Here is a 27,897-nt window from a genome sequence, read left to right as displayed (position 1 = left end):
ATCCACTAAGTGACCAAGTTCCAGACAATGCTCTGCTATGGCTGATTTAGTTGCCTGTCTGAGTCTGGTGTGTCTTTGGTGTTCCTTACACCTGATGTCCACAGTTCTGGTGGTCTGGCCAACGTATGACATCCCACACTGGCATGGTATGCTGTAAATACCTGGCTTGCTTAGCCCCAGGTCATCTTTTACATTCCCCAGCATAGCCCCAATTTTGGTGGGTGAGCAAAATATGCTCTTGATGTCATATTTCTGGAGAATTCTGCTGATTTTGGCAGAGAGAGGTCCAGTGTATGGCAGGTATGCCATTTTATTTGCCTCTTCTGGTTCTTCTTCTGGATCCTTTGGTTGATTGGCAGGTTGAAGTGCCTTCTGGATATCTCTTAGAGGAGTACCCATTCCTGCTGAACACTGATCGTAAGTGATCTATTTCTGTGGCCAAACTATCAGGATCTGACAGAGTTTGTGCTCTGTGGACCAGTGTTTTGAGCACTCCATTCTTCTGTGCCAGATGGTGGAAACTGCTCGCTTGTAGGTATAAGTCAGTGTGCATAGGTCTAAAAAAGCACTTGGGTTGATATGTGGCTGAAGAGAGTGCCTCCTCTTCAAACCTTTCCATAAATAGGTTGGCCACCACTGGTGATAGAGGGCTGCCCATCGCCACCCCTTCTATTTGTTCATAAAATTGACCCCCATATAGGAAGTACATCGAGGTCAGTACATGCCTGAATAAGTCAAGGAGAGCCCCATTGAACTTCTCTCCAATAAGCTCAAGTGACTCCTTCAGTGGTACCTGTGTGAAGAGAAACACCACATCGAAACTAACCATGATGTCTGTATGTGTGATGTGTTGCTGGCTCAGACATTGCAGGAAATCCTCTGAGCTCCGGATGTGATGTGCACATTTACCCACATGTGGTGTCATCATCAAATTCAGGTATTTCGCAGTAGGGTAGGTTGCTGCGCCAATATTGCTGATAATAGGTCGCAGAGGAACCCCATCCTTGTGAACCTTGGGGAGTCCATACAGTCTAGGTGGTGTTGGCACTTTGGGACACAGCTTCTTGATGACTTGTTCAGGCAGGCCTGTCTCCTTCAACAGAGCCCTGGTCTTTTTGTCCACTTTCTCTGTAGGGTCACTTCCTATTGACCTGTATGCAAGATCCTCCAGAAGTTGTTGCACCTTTCTGTCATATTCTGTTTTCTTTAGGATGACTGTGGAGTTCTCCTTGTCTGCGAGCATCACCACAATGCTGTCATCCTCGCGGAGTCGCCTCAGTGCTACCCTTTCACCACCAGAAACCACAACCGTTGGGGACGGCCAAAACGGGCATGGACGGCAGTTGGAACATCCGCGACTGGAGGGATCGATTGGAACCGAGTCTGGTGGGTGCAGACCACAAAGGGAAGACTCGGCTCGGTGCGGACCGAAGACGGAACGCCCAGCTCCTTCCAGGCATAAATACTGGACTCGATCGACCCAAGGACCAGTCTCAGGTAGTGCCTGAAGAAGACAGCAAGGCACGCTGTTGAAATATTGTGTGAGAATGATGTGAATATCCGGCTGGATTCCCGAATATCCAAGATGTCAACTTACACACTTAATCATGAATTATTCTTACAGTATTGTATATACACAATAAGGATATCTTCATCATTTGCTACCCTTCCTGGAGCAGCAGTTTTAATGGGCAGCAATGTAGTTCTCATGTCAGTAAGTAGTAGTAGTTGTAGTAATAGTAATAGTAATAATAATAATAATGATTTTTTTTGGGGGGGGGGGGGGGCGGTGGGGAGGAGTAACTTCTCATTAAAAACCTGGGGCCATCTGCCTCCAGATAGTAGCACCCTGTGAGGGGTCCCTGCCTGGGGTTACAGGGGAAATCTGGTCAATGGTCTCAAAGGTGGAAGAGGAGTATCAATTCCCAATGGCAGGGAGAATGGAAGAACCATTCAGAGAAACTATTTCAGTGTCTGCTCAGAACGAGCAGTTGACCCAGTATCTGTTCATCTGGTTGGTGTGGCTGCAAAAAAAAACTCTGGAAGTAACCACTCCAGTTCTATCTACCTAGTGAAAGTTGAACTCATTAACCAAGTGCAGGCATGAATTGTGAGCAGAATACTACCAATACCCTATGTGATAACCAATCTTCCAGTGCCCACCTTACCATTGCAACTGGACTATCGGATTCTGGGGAGTTTGGCTGACCAAGGAAACATGGAGTCTGAGACCTGTGGCAAACTTTATACTAAAGTGAAAACATATATAGAAACATTGAACATTAATACGCTAATCAGATCAGGGAAACTGCATGCATTAAAAAAGATCCTGGATGAACAAAATAGCCTGATACTGGTAATTCAAGAGACCTGTATAACAGATGACAACACTATGGACTGCTCAAGAGCGAAACAGACGGGGAAATGAGCAAAGGAGCTTTGTTCGTGTGAATGGTCTTTGCAATCACCAAGAGGATCCTTTGGTCAGTAACAGATGTAAAACAAATAGACAACTGACTGACGACGAAGAGACTGAAATGTGCCAATAAGTCTTACACGATAATTGACGAACTTGCACCAATAAACCAAGATAACATGAGAGACAAAAGAGGAGATGATAAGTGCAATTAGGCTGAGAAATGATATTCGGAGGATCAATAGGACAATACCAGAGGCACAGATTTATCAACAAGAATGGACAGGGAGTAACTGAACTATGTTAACAACACAATATACACATCATGTTGATATATTTCAAAAAGAGCATAGAGGTTACCAGTCAAATCCTTAAGAGAAAACCAAATCAACCATGTAGGTACACATAAGAACTGCAGGTAAATCACAAATATACAAGTCAGAAGAGACTCCGATCATTATCTCACCAGAATCAAAATTAGGCTGACACCAAATAGAAAGACCCTGCTGACAAAGTTCGATATGACAAAATTAACACCAAGGTTCAAAGCTCAAAGGGAGGCAGCGATAGCCACGGCATGAGAAGAATTCAAAGAGAAGACAACCAGTAAAGTGAAAGAGAAAATTCCTCTAGCTAAAAGAAGAGACATCCATGGTTGAATGACAAGCCATAAAGCAATTACGAACACGAAAACAATATACACCAAATGTAACAGCAACAAAACAGAAATTAATCTGGAAACGTATGTAGCAGCAAGAAAGTAACATAAGGAGAGTCAACAGAGAATATGAAATGGATCAGTTAAAAGGAATAGAAGAGGAGTCCCAAAATTATAACACATGAGACTTCAAACATTTAAAACCAGAATCATTGGATATCAACCACAAAATCTGTTTCAGACAAAAAGGATGGAGAACTGACACTGGGAAAATATTTCAACTAACTATTGAATTGTGCTGAACCAACAGAGATTCCCAAGGGAAATGATAAATCAAAAGCACCAGATGAATTGAAGATCAAGAGAGAAATTAAGAAATTGGAAAACAGTAGAACAGCAGGAGAAGATGGCATCATAGCAGAACTGTTAAAGAAAGCTGGCCTCAGTACCATCAGTGAAACAACAAGTATCCTCCAAAATATATGCAAAACTGTAGTAATACCAGAAGACTGCACGTCTTATACAAACTCTACATATGAAATGGGATAGGACCGATGTTAAAAAAATCACAGAGGGATATCTTTAACTGCCTGTTACATACAAAATTATGTCACAGTAACTGCTAGATAGGACACAGTTCCACTTGGAAAACAAGATAGAAGAATACCACCCAGGTTTCAAACCGGGAACATCCTGTCCTAAACAGATACTTAATTTAAAGACAGTCCTGAGATACCAAGCAATGAGAAGAGGAGAGACCGCATGCACCTTTGTAGATTTCAAAAAGGAGTAAGGTTCTATAGATGGACTGTCCCTGATCCAGGAACTAAACGAGGTGCCTGAACAAGACAGTGAACATTATCTGACAGACACTAACACACACCAAATGTAAAATTAAATTCATGGGATAGTTATCGGAGACTTTCGAGATTAGAACATGAGTGAGATAGTATAATGGTATTTTACCAATACAGTAGAGCGTCGATTATCCGAAGTAATAGGGGGACATGGGTGTTCGGAAAACTGGTTTGTTCGGATAATCGAACTGTACATGTTTATTTGCCAAAAAGAAGTACTGTACAGTAAATTTATTCATAAAAACAGGCATCTCTTTTAGTATTACAAAGTAACATACAAAGACAACTCCAGTAGGAATATATAGTATGTGGCACAGTTTATTAAACAAAAATATATACATATTACATACGCATTTTGCATGAACAATACACACAGTATACAAAATTAACGTTTAAAAAAATCCTTTATTTTGGTCTGTCTAAGCAAGCCTACACGCTTACGAGCAGCTAAGTCACGTACAGTTTTCATTACAGATATCTGAAACTGGTCACTTTCATCTTGGGCTTCAAACCATCGCAAGGCAGTATCTAAACAACTGAATGCCTCAGAAGCTGTTGGTATACTTTCATCTTCACTTTCTGGAGCACTGATTGACGAGATGCTGGCAGCGTCATCTTTATCAGTGACGACGTTTACAATCTCGCTGTCCAGCATGATTTGGTGTCCTGGATCTGCATCATCGATATTCATACATTCATGAACGTCTTCTTCATCACATTAGTGGCAATCTATTTCTTTCAGCATATCGAGAATTTCGGACATATCATTCTGTTCGTCATTTTCAATCATACCTTGCAAATTTTCTTCTGTGTCCAAAATTTTATTCCAGGCTTTCTTCAAATTCTCTTCCTTTACACTATTCCATGCTGCGCTGATCATGTAGCATCTTTCAAGTCAATATTCTTATGATTTCTTAAGAGACTTCCTTCTCCATCCTCTTCTCTTTCTAACAATAACTTACGCAACAATTCTTTCCTGTAATATCATTTGAAAGTCTCAATAACACCTTCATCCATGGGCTGTGATAAGGAGGTTACGTTAGGAGGAAGAAATATTACCTTTATGAACTCATCTTTTTCGTTTAAAATATCACACGATGGATGAGTTGGTGCATTGTCAAGGAGAAGTAGTGTTTTCTCCCTCTTCCCATTCTTTAGCTGATGAGCTTTTACAGAGGGTACAAAAACGTCCAGAAACCACTTCATAAAAGTCATACTATCCATCCAGGCACTCTTTTGTGAGGTGTACACAACAGGCAAGGCTGACATATTAACGTGCTTGAAACAACGTGGTATTTTACTTTTACCAATGACGAACATAAGCAGTCGGTTACTTCCAGTAGCAATAGCACAAGCCAAAGCTATAATACGGTCCATGCTTATTTTAGGACCAGGTGCTGCTAATTCATGACGGGAAACAAGAGTTTTTCTCGGTAAAGTCCAGTTTCGCCAGCATTGTAAACGTTTTCAAGAGCATACTCTTCTTCCTTAATATGTCCCTTAGTTTGACTTTGAAAGAATCAGCTGCTGAAAAATCAGCTGACAGTTTTTCTCCCTGTATTGTAAGCGCTCATGAATGCTGTGTCTTGACTTGAAGCGTTTTAACCAGCCCATGCTCGCTTTAAAGTTCGAAGGCCCTCCAAGTTTTTCGTTGAACTGCATTGCCTTCTCACACAGAATGGGACCTGAGATAGGTTCTCTTTCCGATCTCTTTTGTGTAAACCACTTGTAAACAGCATCATCTAGATCTGTCTTAGTGGCGAGCTTCATAGTTTTACAGCTTGTTGATCCATCAGTAGAATCAAGCATAGCTATAAAATTTGGTATGCTCGTTTTTTGTTTTTTTTTTATAGCCGTAATTGTCGACTTCCCCACCTGGTACTCATTGTATAAAGTGGTTGCAAATTCACCTTCTTCTAACCTTTTAATAATCTCGTACTTGTCCCTCATAGAAAGGACAACACGTTTACGTTTAAGCATTTTGTATCGTCAAGTTCACTTCTTCACGCAGCAGCACACAAGTGGTCATAACACAGAACAGAAGGCGACTGTTTGCACCGTGAGAAGCTCTTCTTGGGGGTGCGCAATCCTTCAAACTGTGCGGAGCGGCACGCCTCAACTCTAAGCTGGCACAGCTGTTGCTGTGAACAGCTTTGATACTGCCGCTACTTCTACTGCCAGTGCCAAGCCGACAGAAGTGTGCTGATTGTTGAAACACAACGACTGGCGGATTGGCCGGTCAGCAGCCCCTTGTGAAGGTCCCATTAGAAGCAATGTTCCGCCAGCGGTGGACCAGTGCGGCAACTACTGTGGGAAACTTTGTTTGGGAGTGAGGGGGACGATGGACGGTAGGGTGGGAGAGTAACATGTGCGAGTGAGTACACAGTTCGGTTAGTGGTCATTCGGTTGACCGACGTTCAGATAATCGACACTCTACTGTATTATTCAATGTACGATCAGACAGAGTTATCAGGAAATGAGAGAAAGAATAGAAGATACGGACTCTTCATAAATAAGTCAGGCTAGGAAGGAAAATGGCTGATAGTTTACTGATGATCTGGTAATATGCCCCGTACCACAGCAACTGCAGTTAGTAAACAGCAGTCCTGAAAGAGAAGGTTGAAAAAGTCGGACTACAGATTCCCTTTGAAGAAACAGAATAGATGTCAAATCAAAAAAGATGTACCAAAAACATCATGACAAAGCATGGTAAGATCAAGAGAGTTCACAAATTCAAGTATCTTGCAGAGATGATATAGGCAAATGGAATAGAGGAAGACACCAATGAACAAAGAAATCAAAAGATGAGTAGAGCATTCTGAAAGACTGGAAACATCTACAATAAATCATGCATATCATGTAGTGTAAAACTGAGACGTTAGAACACTATCATCAGGCCAGAAACTTTATATGCATCAGAAACGGTCATGGATTGGAAAGGTGTACTAGAAAATATCAAGAAATTGGAAAGAAGAATCACGAGAAAAATCCTAGGGCTCAATAAGATAGAAGGAGGCTACAGATTGCAGAGCAGACAAGAGACCAATTAGATATCTAACACACAACATGACACGAAGAAATACAGACAGAAATTTTGCTGGCATATCAACAGAATGCCGCCCACCTAACAAACTAAACAGATCTGGAATCATGAAGAATGCCAACATGACACTCAGTTATGCAAGAAAGCACAGAGTACTCAACTGGAAAATGAACCAAGAAATGCAAGACAAGAACAACTTGTCAGATGAAAGGAAGAAAATACATGGTGAGAAGATGGAACAAGTATAATAATAATAATAATAATAATAATAATAATAATAACAACAATAATAATAATAGTAATGGAATAGTATAGCAAATTGTTGTAATCGAAATAAATTTCTGTAGCTTGTATGACAAAAATAAAAGCTTCATTGCTCTATATTTCCTGTGTCCACTTCACAGCTGTAATCAAATTAGTAGTTTGACATAACACATTCGTATTTCAAGAGCTGACACAACGTGGAGGGATCAGCAGTCAGAATTAACTTCTTGGAGAATAATTTAGTAACAGTTATTAATTACAACATAATGGTATGTTATGATCATGGACTGTTAGTAACTTTACTCTCATATAACATACCATTATTGATTATTCAGAATACTATAAAATGTCACCCTCACCACAAAATGTAAACTGCAATATGAACATAAAGTATTACAGGTGAATACGACTACACGACTTGATACTGTTTAAAATACTCCCTCCTTCTCTGCATGCTCAGCTACAAAGTTGGCTCACTGGGCGCAAAATCGCAGTGTGTGTCAACGGACTACATACAAAATTTTAAATTTTGCGAGAGAAGTGTGTTGGGCAAATGTGGACAGATGAGAGTATTCAACAGAATTTGCTCAGCCAAACTAAAATGTCATGGCACATTAAACAGTATCATCCAAATGCTGGTCATATTCTGACAGTCTATTGAGATGAGTTACGTGGGTCTTTAATGTATTATTTGTTCTATGGCAATGAATGACACTCCAGGATTCAAAGTCAGATAGTTGAACCATCTTTATTTGCGCCCAGCCATTATATTCATGATCCGTAGCTTACTATCAACAACCTACTTGGGTCCACATCATTAATCCTGCAGAGGAAGGGGCTTTTGTCAGCATACCTGAGCGCACTGCTTGATGGTTGATACACTGATATTGGGACACTGTAGAATCCATTAGCCATATTTCAACACCTGCCTTGCATACTACAATGTTGAACACATCATGGCAAAATCCATTTTTAAAAGCAGAACAGTCGAAGCACACAACTAGATTTTGTGGGTCGGCGGACATGCTTCTGCTCTGGCTTTCTCAGTTTTGGCTGCAAAGCAAACATGCGGCCACCAAAGAGAGAGACTGTGATGAATATGGGCTTTACCATCTAATATTTGTTGAGGAAAATGACAATCATGACTGGCAAACTATTGTACTTTCTGAGGACTCAGTATCGCCCTCAGAAAACAATGGTCTGATAATTGTATCATGAAAATATCATAATCCCACCAACGTGACAACAATATATATTGAGGCAGTAATCTCTTTCCATTGGGATCATTCTCCAGTGCACTTGTTCACAACAGGGTAAGGATGATTGACAGAACAGAATGAGATTACTCTTCTCAACTGACCTACTTCTGCACCAGCCCACAACTCCATCTAAACTGAATGGGCAGAAATGAAATGGACAAACTGGCCTAACCCTGTACTAAGAACCTGAGATAGCTTTTGGAACATAACCTGACAGACAGGGAGGAAACGGGGAGAAAATAATATGTTTGCTGCCCACCTCAAAGACTTCTTTCCTCCTGCAATGCTCAACAGTTGTTGAAATTGAAAGCTTTTGGACAGATGTTATTTGAGTTCACAAATTCCTACTACTTGTAATTCCAACCTACCCATTTCTCTAACCTACCTGCTTAACCCATTAATCGGCCCAACATCTCATCATAACAGGAAACATTGCATCAGAAAAAGAGTAGATTGTGCAAAATGTTTGACAAACTTCCAGGGGTCATGGGAGGTCATCAAGATGTTGCATACCTAACACAACATATTACAAGGCATAGGGGATTTTTTGAAAACAAAGAAAGTTATTCCAAATGAAATGGATAGTAGATGGAAAAGTCGTGCATCAGTATCTCTTGCCAAATGTAACAGCCTTGGGGAATGGGATAGGTCAACCTGCAGTTACACAGCAGATAAATTTGACATTGTCACATTTGCAAGAGGCCCTATTGCTAGTTTGAATATCATGGAGAAGAATGGATATTTGGAAGATGGAGGGTGACATACCAATACATTTTGGCTATAGATGACATGAACATATCATATGCTCCAGTTAAGAACAGAGAAAGGTGTTCAATATGCATCATGCCAGAAAAAGTCAACCATAACAACTACTACACACACACACACACACAGTCAAATGCTGACCTATGGAATGAGGCCTATTATTGTATAAATGATGCATTTGTGCACAACACTGAATTCTCTTTAATTGCCCATACATTTTGTTGGCTAAAAATTTGTAGAATCTTTCAGAATTTCCTTATATGAGTACAATACTGACAAGAGGTAGGAATTTGATCTAAGATCTGCACGTTACCACAAATGGCACAAAGGGTATGATATAGCTCCCATTCCTAAATAAAACTTTTTTGTAAGGGCTTTTCTGAGTTGCTTATGTATCTCTTTGAGAGGTCCTTGTATGTTAGATGTCTTCATGACTGCAACATTGAAAGCTGTGAAGACCATCAACAGTATCATCAACTTCTTAACCCTTGCATGGCATCAGCTCTGGAAAGACATATTGTATGCCTGGGGTCATTTTTGACCCCAAAGTTATTCAAGCAACTTTATGGCGATAAAATTTGAAATATGTCCACAAAAGTAATTAGAATTTATTGAGAAACATATGCACGATGTTGATATTACAACCCCATAGTTTCTTAATATAATTAAGTAACATGTAAATTGTAATTATTCACTAGAGTTGTTTGAAATATGAAAACACATTTTGTTTAGTTCCAAAAATTATTTTAACACAAAATATTCATAACCCGCACACTATGTAACAATACTATAATTAATTAATACTATGTGTAGTATCACTTACATGGAATTTTATTAGAAATACACTCCTACTTGCTCTCCGTGTCATATGATGAACAATCATTACACAACACACTTAAGGGGCTCCGGAACGCCCTATACTTGCAATGTTAAAATAACGCTTATAAATTACATCTTTCCTCACAAAGTATTTGAGGTAGGAAGTTGAACTTTTTACAGATTATTTATTGGAATATGGGCTACAGCTTAACACAGGGATTTTACAAAATTTTAGTTCAGTTATTAAAGATGATTTTTTTCAATTGTAATGAAAATTCACAACATTTTTTTATTTATATATTCAAAAATATACAGTTTTTTGGAAAAAGGCTGTGTTAAATTATGCAGAAGGTACTGTGTAACATTTACTGAAAGTTTGAAACAAATATGTTTGGAAGATCCTTAGAAAACATGTAATTAGTATGAGAAAATAAAAGTTTTGGGAATCGAGCGACAAAGATTGTATTAACTTTTTAGTGCATTCCAGGTCCATAGGATGGATTATCTTCATCCTCTGCAAACTCCTCCTCCAGCTTCCTCTTGTTCCTCTTCCTGTTTATTCTTGCTTGTATTTCTAGACTCTTTACAGCCCTGTCTGCAGCCCAAAGGCGTTCCTTGTCTAAAGCAAGCATTGCTCGTACCATGTTAGAACCTATCTTCATTCCCATATTTCTAAATACCTTGCACCTTACAATGTTGCCATCATTGAAAGTCGCAACAGCAACTTTACCTTTACTCATTATTATATTTCAACAAAACAGAGACTCAAGAAACAGAATTAATTACGAATATTTTCGAGATAACGACAGAGTAAATAAACATGAAACAATCGACAATCACACCAGCGATATATATTGAACCATCACAGGTTAGCCACAACACATACTTTATCTCACATCACTAAAATGTACCTGATGAACACGGACGTTAATAATAACACCATTTGACAGCAGTTTAACAGCGCCACAGTGGGTCACGCCCATGTAGAACACATTTAAAAAAAAATTTAAAAATAGTTGTAGTCTTCGGAATTGAATAAATTATATACCTATTAAAAGGTAATAGTCTGCAGATTCAGAAAACGCAAAAAAGTAAAAATTGAACTTTTCATGATTTTGAGCCTTTCCGGAGCCCCTTAACCTAGCGTGTTCTTTACAGACAAACTTGTGACACCCATCACATTGTTGATTCACTTTCTTGTCCTTTGACCTTGAGCAGGAATCACATCATTTTCTTTTCAGATTTGGAACATCGGCTTCCTGGTTATTGTGTTGTTTTTCCTTTAGAAGATCCTTGAAGGCAAATGGGATACAGGAAGAAACCAATGAAAAAAAAATCAAAAGATGAGTAGAGCATTCTGAAAGGCTGGAAACATTTACAATAAATCATGCATATCATGTAATGTAAAACTGAGATGTTACAGCACTGTCATCAGGCCAGAAACTTTATGTGCATCAGAAACGGTCATGGATTGGAAAGGCGCACTAGAAACGAATGCGTTGTGTTCTGCACTGGGGCGACAGGATTTGTTGTTCAGTGTGAGGTTTGACTAATTCTTTTCCTAGTTCTGAGAGAAATTCTCTTCTTGCATTTCTACTTCTCATATCATGTAAACATTTACAATACAGAACATAAGCAAGATACAAGCTACATCTAGTATATAAAAAAATTACAGCAATTGGCCACCTTTCTGTTCCTTGTTTCACTGAATAATGTCTAGCCATCTTATCAACTGTACCCACTCCTGACTTTGTTGAGTTGTAGAACATTATTATTTCAGGTGGCTCATGTCCACTTACATCAAATGTTTGGTGTAGAATAGGTGACAAAACGACTGACTTCTTTTGTGTAGTAACATATGAAGCTAAAACAGTATTCTGTCCATACCCAAAAGTGGTCAATAATGGGTGCCTCTGTTTTGACGGCAACATTTCTTTTGGTATCTCTTTTTGGTTGGCCCGTAGATTTCCCAAAATGTCAATTTATTATGAGAAGTTCTTGTCCCAAATCAAAATCTGTAAAAAAATTGTCGGTATTAATGTTCCTAACACTTCCCTTCAGGTTATCAACTAAATCATTTACCACTCGTTTCACTTGATTTATTTCCCTTCCTTCAGCAGATTTCCCCATATACACTTATGCATTTATGGCATAATTGTTCTCACAATCTACAGCAACCCACACTTTTATCCCATACTTTCCAGGTTTCGAAGGAATTCATTCATTATCATTGAATGGACACTGTCCCCTGAAAGTACATAGATGCAGGGACATAAGCCGGAATGCATGCATCAATGAACATTTCAGACACAGCCCTTATAGGTTCAGCTTTTGAACCAGAAGCAACTTTTGTTTCTTTCCTTGTAAGTTTATCATCAAACCATAGGCACATCAAAATCTTGAAAAGCTCATTGTGGCTGACCAATATTCACTCAAAGGCTTCCTACAAGCCTTGTGCAAGCCAGCTGTTATTAGTAGACCAAAGAATGCCTACAGCTCCGTAGAATCAAGTTCAATCCAGGGTTCAAGAGTTGGGTGCAGAATTTTATTATATTTTGCACAATTATTGGTATGCATTACTATTACACTCTGCATGTGATTGGTGATAAAAAGTCTGAAACAATCTGCCCTTGTCTGTAATTGTGGTCGAAGGTGACATGGAATATGCAGTTTCACGTAATACATGCCTTGAAACCTGCTTACACACAGCAGGTGGTACTGTGTTGTGTGTTATCTGTCCACTTCTAGACACAAAAGCAGATGCACTTGTTACCTGAATACCATTATCATCTTCTTCACAGTCACTCATATCCACTTCATCTCCGACCTGCATATCTTCCTCTATCATATCTCCACCAGCATCACTATCATCCTCGTTCCCAAAAATTCATTCATTATCACTTTCACTCTTGTGTAAATCTGCCAAAGCCTGTTCAAGACTTTAGCTCCTTGCAAAACATACATCACCATCTATGATGAATAAACTATGACACCACACCTTCATTCCAGAAAACTCAATTGCAAACTGTGAATGTGTTGTAACAATTTATGTGAATGTACTTTCTATTCATTGTTTACAACAATGTACAAATGAATGTCAGTTTATAAGGTGCATTGTTGCTAAGATTTATTTTCATACAAAAACTTATATATGACACTGCAAAACACATATTGCATACCTGGGGTATTTTCTGACCACACTGCAAAAATTTCAAATTGTTGTACTATAGACTGTGATGTAATCATAAATATTTTACCCAGTTATAAGTCTGTGAACAGCATATCCCGAGGATGAGTAATTTACACCCACATTAAAACTGTTTATTTGCAGTTAAACGAGCCTTGGGGTCTCAAAAGACCCCAGATATCATGCGAGGGTTAATAGGATTAGTCATCTTTGATCCAACCATCTGGACTGTAATAGGGGCTTCATGTGAAGGGCATGGATAAAGTCTTCTTTATATAAGATTGCGTTTGCAGCGCAACATTCAGTACAGAATAAAACTACATTTAAATAATTATTCTGAGTGCCTGAATTTCTGCACAAACAAAAACCCATATTAAGTCACCTGGTCTGTATTTGATGGAGAATTGCAGTGGTCTGTGTTGTTATTCTGGACATCTGAGATCCATATGTGGATCAGACATCATGCTTAATCAGTTTTTGTGATAACCATTTGGTATAATCATGAAGAATATCATTTTGCCCTCATAGCCTTAGAAGTATGACAAAGAGCTCGAAACCTGCAGTATCTTGCTTCCACGCATAGTGTGCCACTAGCAGGACAGGTATTATTGTATCACAGTCTCCCTGAGTCAACATCCTATTATAACATTTAGTAAGGCCATTTGAGTGGTAGGTAGTCACCATTTAACAGGAAATTTTGCATGTTAGTTTTCTTCTGAAAGTAATTACAACTGAAAAACTTTTCCATAAAGATAAGCACACCTGATACTCAGTGTTTCAAAATGATTTCTTTCATTAGTAACTAAGGAACTTTCATAATTCTGGATGTTGCTAGAGACTTTGTAATGATGTAACACACGAGACAATCAGTGTAAACCATAAGTCATCAACTTCAACTAACATATTCACTAAAATAAAGGCAGGGCAATCTCTTTTTATTTCTATAGTAATAATTCTCAAAATATGAGAAGTCACCTTTTCAGCAGCTTATTCAATATGCAGCATATCTACACATATCCCATAAATGATAATGAGAGCATGCAGTCCAGTATTAGTATTTTTTTCAATGACAGTAATGATTCTAAGTCTGTATCAGGGTGTACATCAAAGTATACAGTTAGCAGGAAGATAAGAGACCAATAATTCAGAGGCATACCTATACATAACTTTATTGTATCAAAAGATATTTGAACTTTACACACAGAGACATTTCAAAAATTCTATGTTATCTTTCTTTCTTCCTTTTCGTGAAAGAAAAGTCCCCTGAGACTTTCCCAATGAGGTTCTTAAATAAGGTACATAAAAATCAGTACAGAGGAACAGACTGTTTTTTTCTTTTTTACAAAATTCAAAATATCAATAGAATAATGAAACAATGTACTTGAGTGAGTGGTACATAAGCTTCCATTTTCAGTGCAGTGTTCACATAGATGTCTATCAAGTAACAATATAACAACTTGTGCAAATACTATGAATGGGAAAGAACATATTATGAAAATAAGAGGTTTTTTTTGCATATGTGTGTAAGGAGGTTTTATGCAAGAGAGAGAGAGAGAGAGAGAGAGAGAGAGAGAGAGAGAGAGAGAGAGAGACGGGGGAGGGGGGGGGGGGGTGGAGGAGGATGTGGAGAGAAAGGAAAATCATGAATTTAGTGAATCTATGACAATTACATTGTAGAGTTGATTTCTAGTAAGTTATTCCTTCTATCTTTGTCTCTCCTCTAAACAAAAATATTATTCAAAAGTTACATTAATTTTAAGTACATATATTGCCTTTTTACACATCGGAACCTACAAATAATTTACAAAAGTAAGTACTTTGTGATTACATTAGCTCTGACAAAATGAGACTGTGATATATATCGAAACAAGAGCCGGTGAAATGTTTCATACGAATACAAAGTCCTTTCAAAAGCATTATCAGTCATTCACTGCATCATGCTCAGATTATCAAAAGGCAAACTATTTTCCCTGTGAAGACATGCTGTTACACATTTTGAAAATTCATTTAAATACATTCATTTTTCATTATTAAATACATATCTCAGGGAGCTGTGAACACAGCTGCCTGACTGAAGAAAATTGCCATCAACATATTCTTTACAAATTTGAAAAAAAAGCATTTAAACTCTTGATACATATCCTGTAATATTTCCTATTCACATAGCTTATTTATGAACTTTGTGTCTTGGTTTTTTAAATTTTATCTGTAGTTTCATTTTCCATGAATACATGTTCAACTTATGAATGGGAGCTAATTAATATACACAGATGATGTGTAGTGGTAGAGTGTGTAACATATCTTTTGTTTGTTGTGTATTTTACACAGTTTACCATTTCATATGCAGGGTGATGAATATAGTGCTGTAATGTTGTTAATATTGACAAACTTTTTGGAAAAATATCCAAAAAATGTGCTAAAGTTAAATGATAGAGTTGTCTAGAATTTGTCAACTGTGGTGTAAACATTGCTAAGTGGGGCTCTCATGACAGGCTCCACTGTCATATCTAGCCCTTTAACTGTTCCCAAAAATGCTGTTCTATTCAAGTATGTACACACATTTGAAATAGTTTTACTCAACCCCTCCTGACAGGCTAGAAGTTAGAATGTAGCTCCACTTACAGCAACTGAAGCTGACATTGTATCTATGTAAAATAAATTAAGATCAAGAGGAAATATGTTTCATCTTAGCAGTGTAGGCTTGTCTTCTATCTGCATATTATGGCAGAGCCTAACATAACAGATCCCCCTTGTGTTTATAGTGCAACAGCCAATCACAGCTATCTTGTCTTTCAATTTTAGCACATTTCTGGTATATTTTAGTCAAAAGTTTCAACACCAATGAGAGTTTAATCGTCGTACTTTCAAAAACTTTCAAATGTTGTTAAAAGAAGCACACCATAACATGTTTCAATATCTCTTTTCATAGTACCTCTGTGTACTGTCATCTTCTGAAAACCTCATTTCTGTACCTTGAAAAGGTCACGAAATAAAAGTATTGTTACATCATCCTACATGGCTCACCCCCCCCCCCCTTTTTTTTTAAAGTGTGACATACATTTGTTTTGATATAAACTGAGTATATTACTTCATGATCAAAATAAAATATGATGCTTATCATGCCAGTAATAAGATGAAATTATAGAATACAGTACAGAATTGAAAATTATGTTTGCTTCCTCCAGAAAATAAATGTTCTGGACAGCCAACCAAAAGAACAAGATCACTTTCATTTTTTGAGGTAGATTGATTAGTTTGTATGCTGTTTTAATTAAAATGACTTTCACAAGTTTGTTACATTTCAAATGAATAAAAGGGAATATAAGTCAGAAATTTAAATGTACTGTAAGCTTTAAAACAGTCCAAACATTTTGGACTTTTGTAAAGCTGGGTACCAGGGGCTACAAGGCTGAAATACAAACTATGACAAGGTACAAAGTATAAGAAAACATGGAAAGAAAATAATAATCATTTAATAAGATGTAAATTAATATTTAAATGTCTTCTGCAAACACTGCCACTATAATTACTGATGGCAAATAGCTGAATGGCAATGATGTACAGTAATGTTCAGTGGGTAATTTATCCTCAGTATTACCCAGAATGAACACTTGTTTATGCTAATGATATGTTTAAAAAAACTTTTGTACATCATGGACTGGAATGCACTAAAAGGCTGAATCATTTGAAAATTTCAAATTACAATTATTAACTACTCTCAGTGTTCCATACCTTTGTTGAATTAATGATTTTTCCTTCATTGGGGACCACAGTCAAGTAGAACTTCTTGAAAGAAATTTCTTCCGTCTGAGTGTCAATTTGCATTAATTCATTTCACACAATCATGATTTTGGGTTTATAGCCATTCTCAGGTGCAATTTGAAATATCAAAAACTGTCCAACCTGTCTAAATGATATGCCATCATCAAAGAAACACTCATCTGGTCTTATAAAACAGTCATCACATTAAAGGACATGAGTACCATACATATACTGTGTGTCTTTGATATGTATTCATATCCTTTAATATAATGACCAGTTTATAAGACCAGATAAATGTTATTTTGACACTGACATATCATTTAGGAAGGTCAGATATTTTTGTGATTTCAAATTGCACTTGAGAATGGCTACAAAGCCGAAATCATGATTGTATGACATAAATGAATACAAACTTACAGTCAATGACGGAAATTTCTTTAAAAAAAAAATTGTTCAATTGTTAAATATCATTTTCTGTATCTATCATTATATGGAAGTGTTACCAAGACTGTATCTTGCACAGAAATGAACATCTGGACAGATTAAAATAATGTGTCAAACTAAGACCTGTACCTGTATCACTACTTTCTGTCAGCAAGACTCTATAGCTAATCTATACAATCACAAGTCACAGACAATAATAGCATTTCCAGTAGTTCTCTCCTACTTTGCAAATATCCTTATGGAGATAAATGCATGACGTTCATACTGCCACATCAGAGCCGACGAAGACCAACGGAAAACAACAACATGGCCACTGCACCTAAACTTATTTGTGCTGTGTTAGGATATATACTTGGTACACATAAGGCAAGGAAAACAAATTTACTCTATAATGGTTGTTCTTCTTCAAATTATTAATAAGAAACAGAGACCTGGAGTCCCGAAAATGAGGGATGCAAATGAAGACAACCATGTGCAAATGGGGAGAATGTCTAGTTGATGACAGTATAGAAATTAGAGAAAAAAATAATGTTGCAAACTGTGAACACATGAAACAATTCTACTACTCTGAAGAAATGTTTCTGGAGGTAGCAAAATAAAGAAAATGTAGGAAGTTTCAAATGGGCAAAGTAAATAATAAAACTGGCTCAAAAACTGAATTAACACAATGATGACAGGTTTTACAAGTCATTTGTTTGTGGTGGTGGTGACGACAAGGGGAGGAGGGGTGTTAGTAAGAAGTCACACAGCGTTTATATGGGTAATGATGTCATGGAAGTTTTGATCTCTGATAACCCTAAGTTAATCGTTATCTACCAACACCAGGTATTAGAAACTGAATGAATGCTCTACAACTAAGAATTTGCCTTTGGCACAGGAAAGATAGGACAAATCATGGGAAGAGCAGAAGCTTGAATGACACTGTAATTATTGGAGAACTGGAACTTGGCCAGGGGTTATAGAACCTAGGAGCAGCAATAAGGAACAAACTGTTTATCTGAATGGCAACAAAAACCAGACTATGAGAATGTGTGTGTGTGTGTGTGTGTGTGTGTGTGTGTGTGTGTGTAAGTGCACGCGCACCCCACCCCCCCTCCCCCCACCTCATGTACCTTTGTCTACAGGTAGTAACTACTACGTCTAGTGTAGTGAAAGCTACACACTGAGGAGGATAAAATTATACACCACAACAATATTATACATGAACTGGAGTCACAGAGAACCAAGAAATTTGTGAAACAGAGATGGAACTTCATTAGTTGATATGTTCAGGAGTAATATATTCATGCTGTGCAAAATAATTCAGCATTCAACATTTATAACAAATAATACTGCATATCTGTTGCACACATGCCTATGTTTCAATCTGACAGTTGTGAAGACAAGCAAATGCAGATGATCTGTACAAATGCAAATTAAATCAAGAGAACTACAACAAAAGAATCATGTAACACATGTATCCAATAAATAGCAACTAACAACATTGGCAATCCATATAACCTAGAATAACAAATATCAGCATCACCATAATATCAAACAGTATAAATGGGAATCGCTCATTCCAGCCACATCTTACCATACATTCATCAACTCAGTTACAGTGATAAATGTTGTGAAAACGAAGTTACATTATAACAACATACAACTAGCAGCTTTGCCAACTCTTTAACGGAATATGACAACAAAAGCCCAATGAAATTTCATTGATATCCATTCACAACAAATGTTGTGCATAGTATGAGGATGGAATTGAGGCTGAACATCTGCTCACTACTAGCACATATTGGTTTATCAACAACAACAGCAAACTCTTTTTTTAGCTATAGTATAATTATCAAAATATGCTGAACAATAAAGGGATTGCTAAAATCTATCAAAAGTCAGACAAACCTCCAACAAGAATATAAAATAGTTCTTCTTTGAATATTTCACTTACTAATATTGGTGAAGAATGACCGACTTACAAGTTGCCATATTACGAGAAAAAAAAAACCAACAAATCTGGGAAACATTCATTTGCACACTAATTTTTGTTTCTTGGCTTTCTATATCTGACTCAAGAGGTTTGCAGGACCGGGGACAACTGTACCAACCATTAGAACTCTCCTGATTCCTAGTAAAAGAAAACAGTATTATAATAGTCACAGGAACTGTTATTGAATTCTGTACTTTTATTTTTTGAGCATCTTGTATTAAAATGGAGGATAAAGCTACATAAACTCTTCCTCAATGAAGCAACTTTGATTACACCAAACATTTAAGGATTCTCAGTATAAAACAAGATTCCCATTTTTCTTGTGGGCTGCAGTGTACTCAAGTGAGCTGGAGCAAAACCATTGCTAACCCCAGATGAACTATGCAGGTTAGAGCTAATTTCCTTATCTGAAAACAGTGAAGAAAATGTGCATGGAGTGCAAAAATCTCTGATGAATGATATTAAAACCTGGGAAAAACCTTAAATGACGTAGTAATGATGAAAATATAACAATAATGATATATGCTGCTTACTGGTATGGCTTAATAACTTGCCTTTCATGAGGTTTTAGTGAATAAGAGAGCCCCATGATCAGATTATAATATCTAACCATGACAAAAAAACTGGATGCCGTGATATGTTACGGACTAGTATTAGGAGAATGGAAAATAAAAGTTAAAGGCATTGGAAAGACAGTTATCAATGCCACCACAACAAAACTTGCAAAGATTTTTACTTCATACTTCTGCATGGACAGTCAATATTTATGACGTTAATATTTCAGTTGCATAACCCTCAGATGAACGACCTCCAACATTCATCACTTTCAAAGGTGAAATAGTAACAATGACAGTAGAAAAGTTAGTCTGAAGCAATACATTACAGGAAGATCTGGCTCCAATTAACATACGGCAATAACCATACACAATGAATCTTATAATAATATTTAAATAGCAAATTTAATGGTTAATATGCAAAGTGCAAGAACAATCTGTTTTACAGTCAATGCGGCTATTTTGAGATATAAAAGCATAACTAAATTTCCCAACAAAAGACATTATTCTCAATCAATGTGTGTTAAATAAATGGTAGCTATCTTATTCCAGTATGGTGGCACTCAATTACCTCCAGCTACTGTAAAAGACAACATATAGGGAAGAAACTTCTTAGTTTTTCAACCATCAACCATCCTCCCACAGCAAATAACTTCCTATTTGGAGTTTATTCTGCCACTGTACTTCTCACTTGCCTCTCAAATTAACCCTTTGACTGTTAAACCCATATATAAATGAGTGGCAATTGTTAGATGTCAGGTGGTGTGTACAGGTTCAGTTTTCAGTTTCATATGCTTCAATTGTTTTAAATCAGTTTCTTATATTGCATTGTCTTGATGAGTAATGTTCTCTGTTATGTCTGTTTCTGTTACTCTAAGCGTCGAAATTGCATTGTTCCACAGTCCCATTCTAATGCTTGTTGCTTTCCCAAAAGAGCATTTTCCAGCGTGGCCTTTCCAATGTGAGGGCCATCAAGACTGCCCATCCCACATACTGGTCTCATCAAAAAACAATGTGCTTGATAGTAATTTCATTATTATGATCCGGTGGGGTGTGGAGGAAATTCTAAGTAATCATTTTTGTAAAACTGTATAAATAAAAATGTGTAAGTTATATTTAGACACACAAGAGTTTAATTTCTTACTCCTGACTTGAGAGAGAGAGAGAGAGAGAGAGAGAGAGAGAGAGAGAGAGAGAGAGAGAGAGATTTGGCTGTGAGAGAAAGTCAATTTCTAGGGCTGCATGCGGGTTTTGCGTCATTTCCCAACACCCCAGTGAAAGGATTAATACTCAACCAATTAAATCTACCACCTTTCTGTTGGTTTTAGATTCTTTTTGGCCACAGAAATTTTTATACATCATCAATTCAGGTCGCTGTTTACATATACATATTCATGTCACTTCTCTCTACTTCTTGCTTATCATCACCTTGCTGATCTAATAGGCTTTGGTTTGATTTCTAGGAGAATTTCCCAGCATAACTAATTGATGGTATGTTTTCCAGTACCTAGCACAGCTGATTCCATTTTGGATACAATATTTCAACCACTGACAGAGTTATCTTCTTTGTATGTCATGTACATTACTGAAGATTTTGGTCTTAAAGCAAACAGCAGATATTTGTCCAATTTCCATACAAATGCAATTAAAATGTAAAATATGGCAAAATATTAACAATTGTAGCAGAAAAGTGTTCAAAGTATTACTTATCTGTCAGCAGCTAAGGAGGGATAATCAGAACACCTAACAATAAAGCCTCTGACAGTCTGTTCTGTAGCAGTAGAGGAAATGTTATGCAGAGAACTATGTCTACAGATCATGACTCAATCCCACACTTGAGATGTCAAGATACTGAACATTTGCAAAAGGAGTAGTGTCAGTTTATCAAATATAATATTAAAAAATGAAAAATAAAACTGATTGACATACAACTTTTAAAACTCGCTTGAATGTCAAGCTTTTTGAACTTTTAAAACTGTTTTCAAGCATGAGATGTAAAAATGCCAAAAAGGATCAAAAGGCACTCCTAATCATCATTGACCATTAAAGTACAATGTAGCAGTCAGAGAGAACAATGGAAGAGTCTCAAATTAACCAAGATACATATTTTGACACAACTATTCCTTGCCCTAAATCACCGGAAAACTTTTAATTTGTGTTTTCTGTTTTTTCATCTTCCTCTATAAGAAATTACACAATTTGCAGATTAGAGTTTTTAAATGTGTGTTTCTGTGATTATTACTGCTTCAGCAGTGGGTAAGTAGATGTTCTTCTAATGTCACAAATATTGGTGCACAAATCTACAAATTGCATTCAAAAAGAAACAAACCAGAGGCTGTAGAATGAGAACTGCAGAAGGGATTATAATGCCATTACCTATGGAAGAAGGTGTGGTCCCTATGAGAGTGCTGACACACCACACTCACCACTAGAGGGACAGAGGCACACGCCCTAGTGACGACGGAGCAAGCACTTACACACATTCACTGTCCATTGCACTTAGTCTAGCTGAGAACAGTGGAATAGAGACTTCTGAAGAAGAAAGATCAAAGGAGGGTAGTGCATCTTAAGACATCAGAAGGAGTGCAGGGGTGGAAATTCATCAAAGAATGACACAAATGTATGGAGAGCATGGCATGTCCGCCACAATGGTCAAGGCATGGCAAAGCAATTCAAAGAAGAATGAAGGAAGTTGGCCAATGATGCACAATCTGGAATACCACACCACATTACCGATACCACTGCCCAGCAGGTGGATGCCCTCATTATTGAAGACTAGCAAATTATGTTGGCAGCCACTGCCACAGAGCTTCGAACTGCAATAGACATGCAGTGCTATCCGTACACTTGTGCCATTGTCCAATGTAATTCCGTTCCCCCACACTCCTTTCACTGTAAGGAAACACAACACCCCTTTGTTCTTCTTCTGAAGCCTCTCTTTCTCTATTTTCAGCACTATTAAGTTTGGTGCATGGTTGACACAAGAATGTGCTCGCTTTGTCATCATGTGATGTGTGCCCATACCCCTCTTGGAATGGGCTTGGGGTCTCTGCATTCATACAGGAACCACACTTTCTTCTGTAAGCAAAAGCATTGTGATACTTTCAGTGGTTTTCACTTTACAGTCTCTGGCTTGTTTCTTTCTGAATGCACCTTATAATTAAATCACAGAAACAAACATTTTACAAAGTTACTACTGGCGAACATTTGAGGTCACTCGTGTCTCCTATATTATCTACTTACATCCATCATGAGTCATTAACAATGTAACTCCATTACTTATGTATTTCCTCTACTAAATACCTTTATAAAAATTTTGATCCATGTCTAAGTATGCTCTGCAGGCTGTAATTTCTATATTAATCATAAAATAGATTTCTCGATGAAGCCAATCATATTGGGCTGGAATAGCCGCCCAGTTATCATCATTTGACAGATGTTTTTTGTTCATCATAAAACTGAGAAAACATACTTAAGAGTACATCTTTATGTCTTACACCACCAACATACTAAAAATGAAGTACTAACTTTTCAGAGCTATTACAAAATGAATGAAAATAAAATCCACACAACACTGTATATGATTTAATAAAAATATTCACTATACACTATTTATTGTGGTGTTTAGGAGAAGTAACAAAGAAAGATGAATTTCAGTAATAAAAATGCGAATGCCAGCAAAAAGCTGCATATAACAAAAACAGCATACAAATACTACTAGTGATACATAAACAAAATAAGTTTCCAGTGGAACTTATTGTAAAACAGATGTTCAATCAGTAAGAAAGTTGTCTGTTTTAAACTATTCACCACCTTTTTTTCACGTAGAAATCATAAATTAGCACAGTTCAGAGAGAGAGAAAGAGAGAGAGAGAGAGAGAGAGAGAGAGAGAGAGAGAGAGAGAGAGAGAGGCAGATAGTACACAACAATTCTGACTGATTCCAGTCATCAGTCTGTTATTCAGAGAGATTCTCCATGCCCTCAAACTGTTATCAAACTACTGATGTACTCCTGGACACAGGATGTAGTAATTTCATGACATTATTTCCAACATGCTTAGTAAATTTCTAATTATTTATCAGGTTTCTTTTTGACAAAACAAATACTTTCAGTGTCAAAGTAGACAACCTGTCAATACAAATAGCAAAAGCCAACCAAATCTCAAAACACAATAAAACATTAATTTTCCATTTGTGCTTATGTACCCCAGATTCTTTTTATTATCTAGTAAGGTAAATGTGTAATGGTGATACTGAAAAGGCATTAGAGTGCATAAATTGGAGTTCAAAGAAATTGGAGGATACATGACGGGTATGTAATGTACTGTTAGAATTTAACTACATTTAACATTCTGACAATAAAGTTGACATAAATAATAGATAAGGGAAAAAATACATTCAGTCACACGAACAGGTGAATATGCACACACTTCTCGACATTTTCTGTGATACCTTAACAATTGTTTACTTCAACAACATTTAATGTTTATATATAATGTTTGATTAATCAATACTACTTCATCACTGCAATTAAAATATTCTACAGTAAAATACTTTGTTTTATATCAGTACAAAGATCATTCAAATTAAAACCAAAGAAGCATGTCTTCAAACATCGTACTGCGTTTCATTGTACTCACAAAACCTCACATTTCTTTTATACCACTGCCAGAACAGTAGTGCGTGGTTCACTCCTATTGTTACCTAAAAGCCATGCACCACTTTGCTACACCTCCATATCTATAAAAGGGATATTTAACCAAAAATATTCCAGAGGAAAAAAAAGCTTATCATGGCTTGCAGTTCTGGACAGGAAGGAGTGCCTGGTCCCCGGCACAAATCCGCCCGGCGGATGTGTGTCGAGGTCGGTCTGGTGAACCGGCCAGTCTGTGGATGGTTTTTAGGCAGTTTTCCATCTGCCTCGGTGAATGCGGGCTGATTCCCCTTATTCCACCTCAGTTACACTATGTCGGCGATTGCTGCGCAAACAAGTTCTCCACGTACGCGTACGCCGCCATTACTCTACCACGCAAACATAGGGGTTACACTCGTTTGGTGTGAGACATTCCCTGGGGGGTCCACCGTGGGCTGAACCGCTCAATAACCCTGGGTTCGGTGAGGGGCGGCGGAGGGGTGGAGTGGACTGCGGAAGTCGTCGTGGGGTTGCGGACCACTGCGGCTGTGGCAGGAATGGAGCGCCTCCGTCGTTTCTAGGTCCCCGGTTAACATACATTACAATACAATGGCTTGCAAGGTGCAAAGACAGTGATTGCACAACCAAATCTGGCAAATTATTCTGATTGCATATATTTCATTCAAATTCAAAATGACAAACGAGTCTTCCAGCACTTTTTGAACTTTAACAAGGGTATTAGGTGCATTATACCAACTTTCACATTCAATAAAGGGTAACAGATTTATTGTGAGTGGTTTTGTTTGTTCATATAATATGGGTTTTCATACACAGTATTCATATTCATGCTGATATTAGGTTTCTTGGAGTACTTCTTTTCAGCTTCTTCTGTGGAAAGAAGATCCCCTGAGGCTAAGGAGGTAGCTGTTTTGCTATTTCTAGCAGTAAATTTGAAGCAATACTGAGTATTTATACAGTACTTGTAATTTTGATTTAAACGTTTCTCATGCTGAGCATACATGTCTCAATACAAATATTTGTATATATGTAGTTAATTTTTTTATTCTTTTCAAATTAGAGCAATTATTATTATTATTATTATTATTATTATTATTATTGTTTGCACAAAACATATGAAAACTGTTACTCAGAAAGAAAAGAAAAAAAAGACGTAAAAAAACCACACAGCATTGTTAAAATTTAGATGAAAAATTAATACTGCAAAAACAGAAGAGAGGGAGGAGGTGAGCCATAATCCAACATGCATATGAGAAAGAATGAAAATTACACAATTAAAAAAATAGGAATAGTTTGTTGTGAAAAACTGAGTTGCACCATCCACAATACACATGAACTAACAAGATTCAAAGGAACACTGACAAATGATGCGTGATATTTATAAAAGATATATGACAATTCAAAAGCCATGATTCACAGATGTTGTGTGTCCCATTTTGTAAAAAATCAAAACTTAAAATACTTCACTATACTTTGTGAAAAACAAAATGTGACAATATATTTACTATGGTATACTTGTTGACAGCCAGAAAAATTACCATAACTGTAAAATGCAGTTACAGTAAGGTTACAAATGGGAGTGAGTTTATTATAATCAGTATCAAAAATCCATTTTTGATGTGGGTGTGAAATCCAGTGGGGGGAGGGGTGAGAGGGGGGGGGGGACGTATCAACAAAAAGTTCATATCTTGTTAAATACAAAATATCATTATGTGAAGTACTGGGACAATGTCAAGATTGTTATTCAACACTGGATGAGTCGATCTTTGATTTAGCTGAACAAATTGTGGTAACTGATATTAAATCTGCTTTGTACTGAGCCGTTGTTTGTAATCAAGGCATTTCTGATTACTTTGTAATGATAGATCATTGACGTCTTAGCACTTCAGCTCAAACACACAGTTAAGATAATATTTTGACTGGTACCGATATGGCATTAGTGTTTTCATTCAGGCACACATTCTGTGATCTTCACTCGTAACAATTATGGACTGTTATCTAGGATGAGACCTGTGTGTGACAGACCTCATATCAGTTTGAGGCCGGTGACTACAACTACTGTCCTTACTGCAAAAACAGTATTGTTTTGACGTGCTTGAAGTAAAAGTATTTCAAACCAGTAAATATCAGGCAACCTTAACAGTTATCTCCACAAACTCTACTGGTAGAAGGTGAAAAATTAGGCACAAATTTGACCAAGTTTTAGTGAGGAAACATGTTTGGGGTATACTTTTATCTACAAGTAAATTACATTTCTGTAGACTTAATTCTATAGTCAAACAAATAAAACACACTACTTGAAAGTGATATGCAATGAATTGCTTTCATAGGCTCACACATGGCTAACACGCAGTCTCACATTTTTAATAATTTAGTTAATATTTCTTTACAAAAATTCTCACACTATGCCATCTTTTAACAACAATTCAAGAACCACTCTTGAAATAAAGCTCAAAACAAATTTCCTTTGTTTCAAAATAAAAGCTGAAATTTTTGATGATCAAAAATAGTTCTTGCATTTCTTGTAATGATTTGAGATATTTAATATATCAAACTGTATTGTTCCCAGTTTTAATTTAAATGATCTTTGTATCAACTTCTCACAAATTAGAAGTTACAGCAGATACAGCCACCTATACAGCAGTCATACAGCTCACAATATCAAAATCTGTAAGTTCTGTAGAGCGGAGACTGCATACAGTTCTCTCTCTCTCTCTCTCTCTCTCTCTCTCTCTCTCTCTCTCTCTCTCTCTCTCTCTCTGACACACACTCAATAATACAAAGTGTCTGCAAATTTCAGCTCCGTTTCCTTTTATGGCTGGAAAAAAAACATACCAGGAAAACTATGTTAGTATTTTACTTCATACTCAGGTAAAAGATATATTTCACTGTAATGGAAAAAAAAAATTATCATATTATCCACTAACTTTATCTTTGCCCCCTGATCTGTAATACTTAATTAGCACAAACAATAACTCTGCCGACGTTTGAGATCAAATATGCTGCAGTTCAAAATAAGCTACAGCACCAATTTGTAACACTTTCCTTCATCTTCTATACTGTATTTTGGGTGAAATCGAGCATTAAAGGAGTTCCTGGTTCACCACAGGCAGGAACCTCCTATTACTCTTCAATGAAATTGTGGCTTCAGCTATGATGACATGAAACATATACATATTTATTGTGTCAGCACATCTGTGTTAACTCACTAGAAGGTTAATATGAATCAGAAGACAAAGCTTC

The 27,897-nt window shown here is 37.1% G+C and overlaps 1 protein-coding gene across 1 annotated transcript in view; it reads right to left on the bottom strand.

Moving 5' to 3' along the window:
- Positions 1–14,411: 14,411 nt before the first annotated feature.
- Positions 14,412–27,897, bottom strand: part of LOC126185019 (pre-mRNA-splicing factor 38B-like) — an 80,289-nt gene continuing 66,803 nt past the window's right edge. The window contains exon 9 of the mRNA XM_049927743.1: positions 14,412–27,472. Coding sequence (XP_049783700.1) covers positions 27,451–27,472 — 22 coding nt within the window. The 3' untranslated portion in view covers positions 14,412–27,450. The remainder of the gene's footprint in view (positions 27,473–27,897) is intronic.

Source organism: Schistocerca cancellata, chromosome 4 (assembly GCF_023864275.1).
Source record: "Schistocerca cancellata isolate TAMUIC-IGC-003103 chromosome 4, iqSchCanc2.1, whole genome shotgun sequence".
NCBI lineage: Eukaryota > Metazoa > Arthropoda > Insecta > Orthoptera > Acrididae > Schistocerca > Schistocerca cancellata.
Note: the sequence above shows the minus strand (reverse complement) of the source record. Positions and strands in the feature narration are given on the sequence as shown.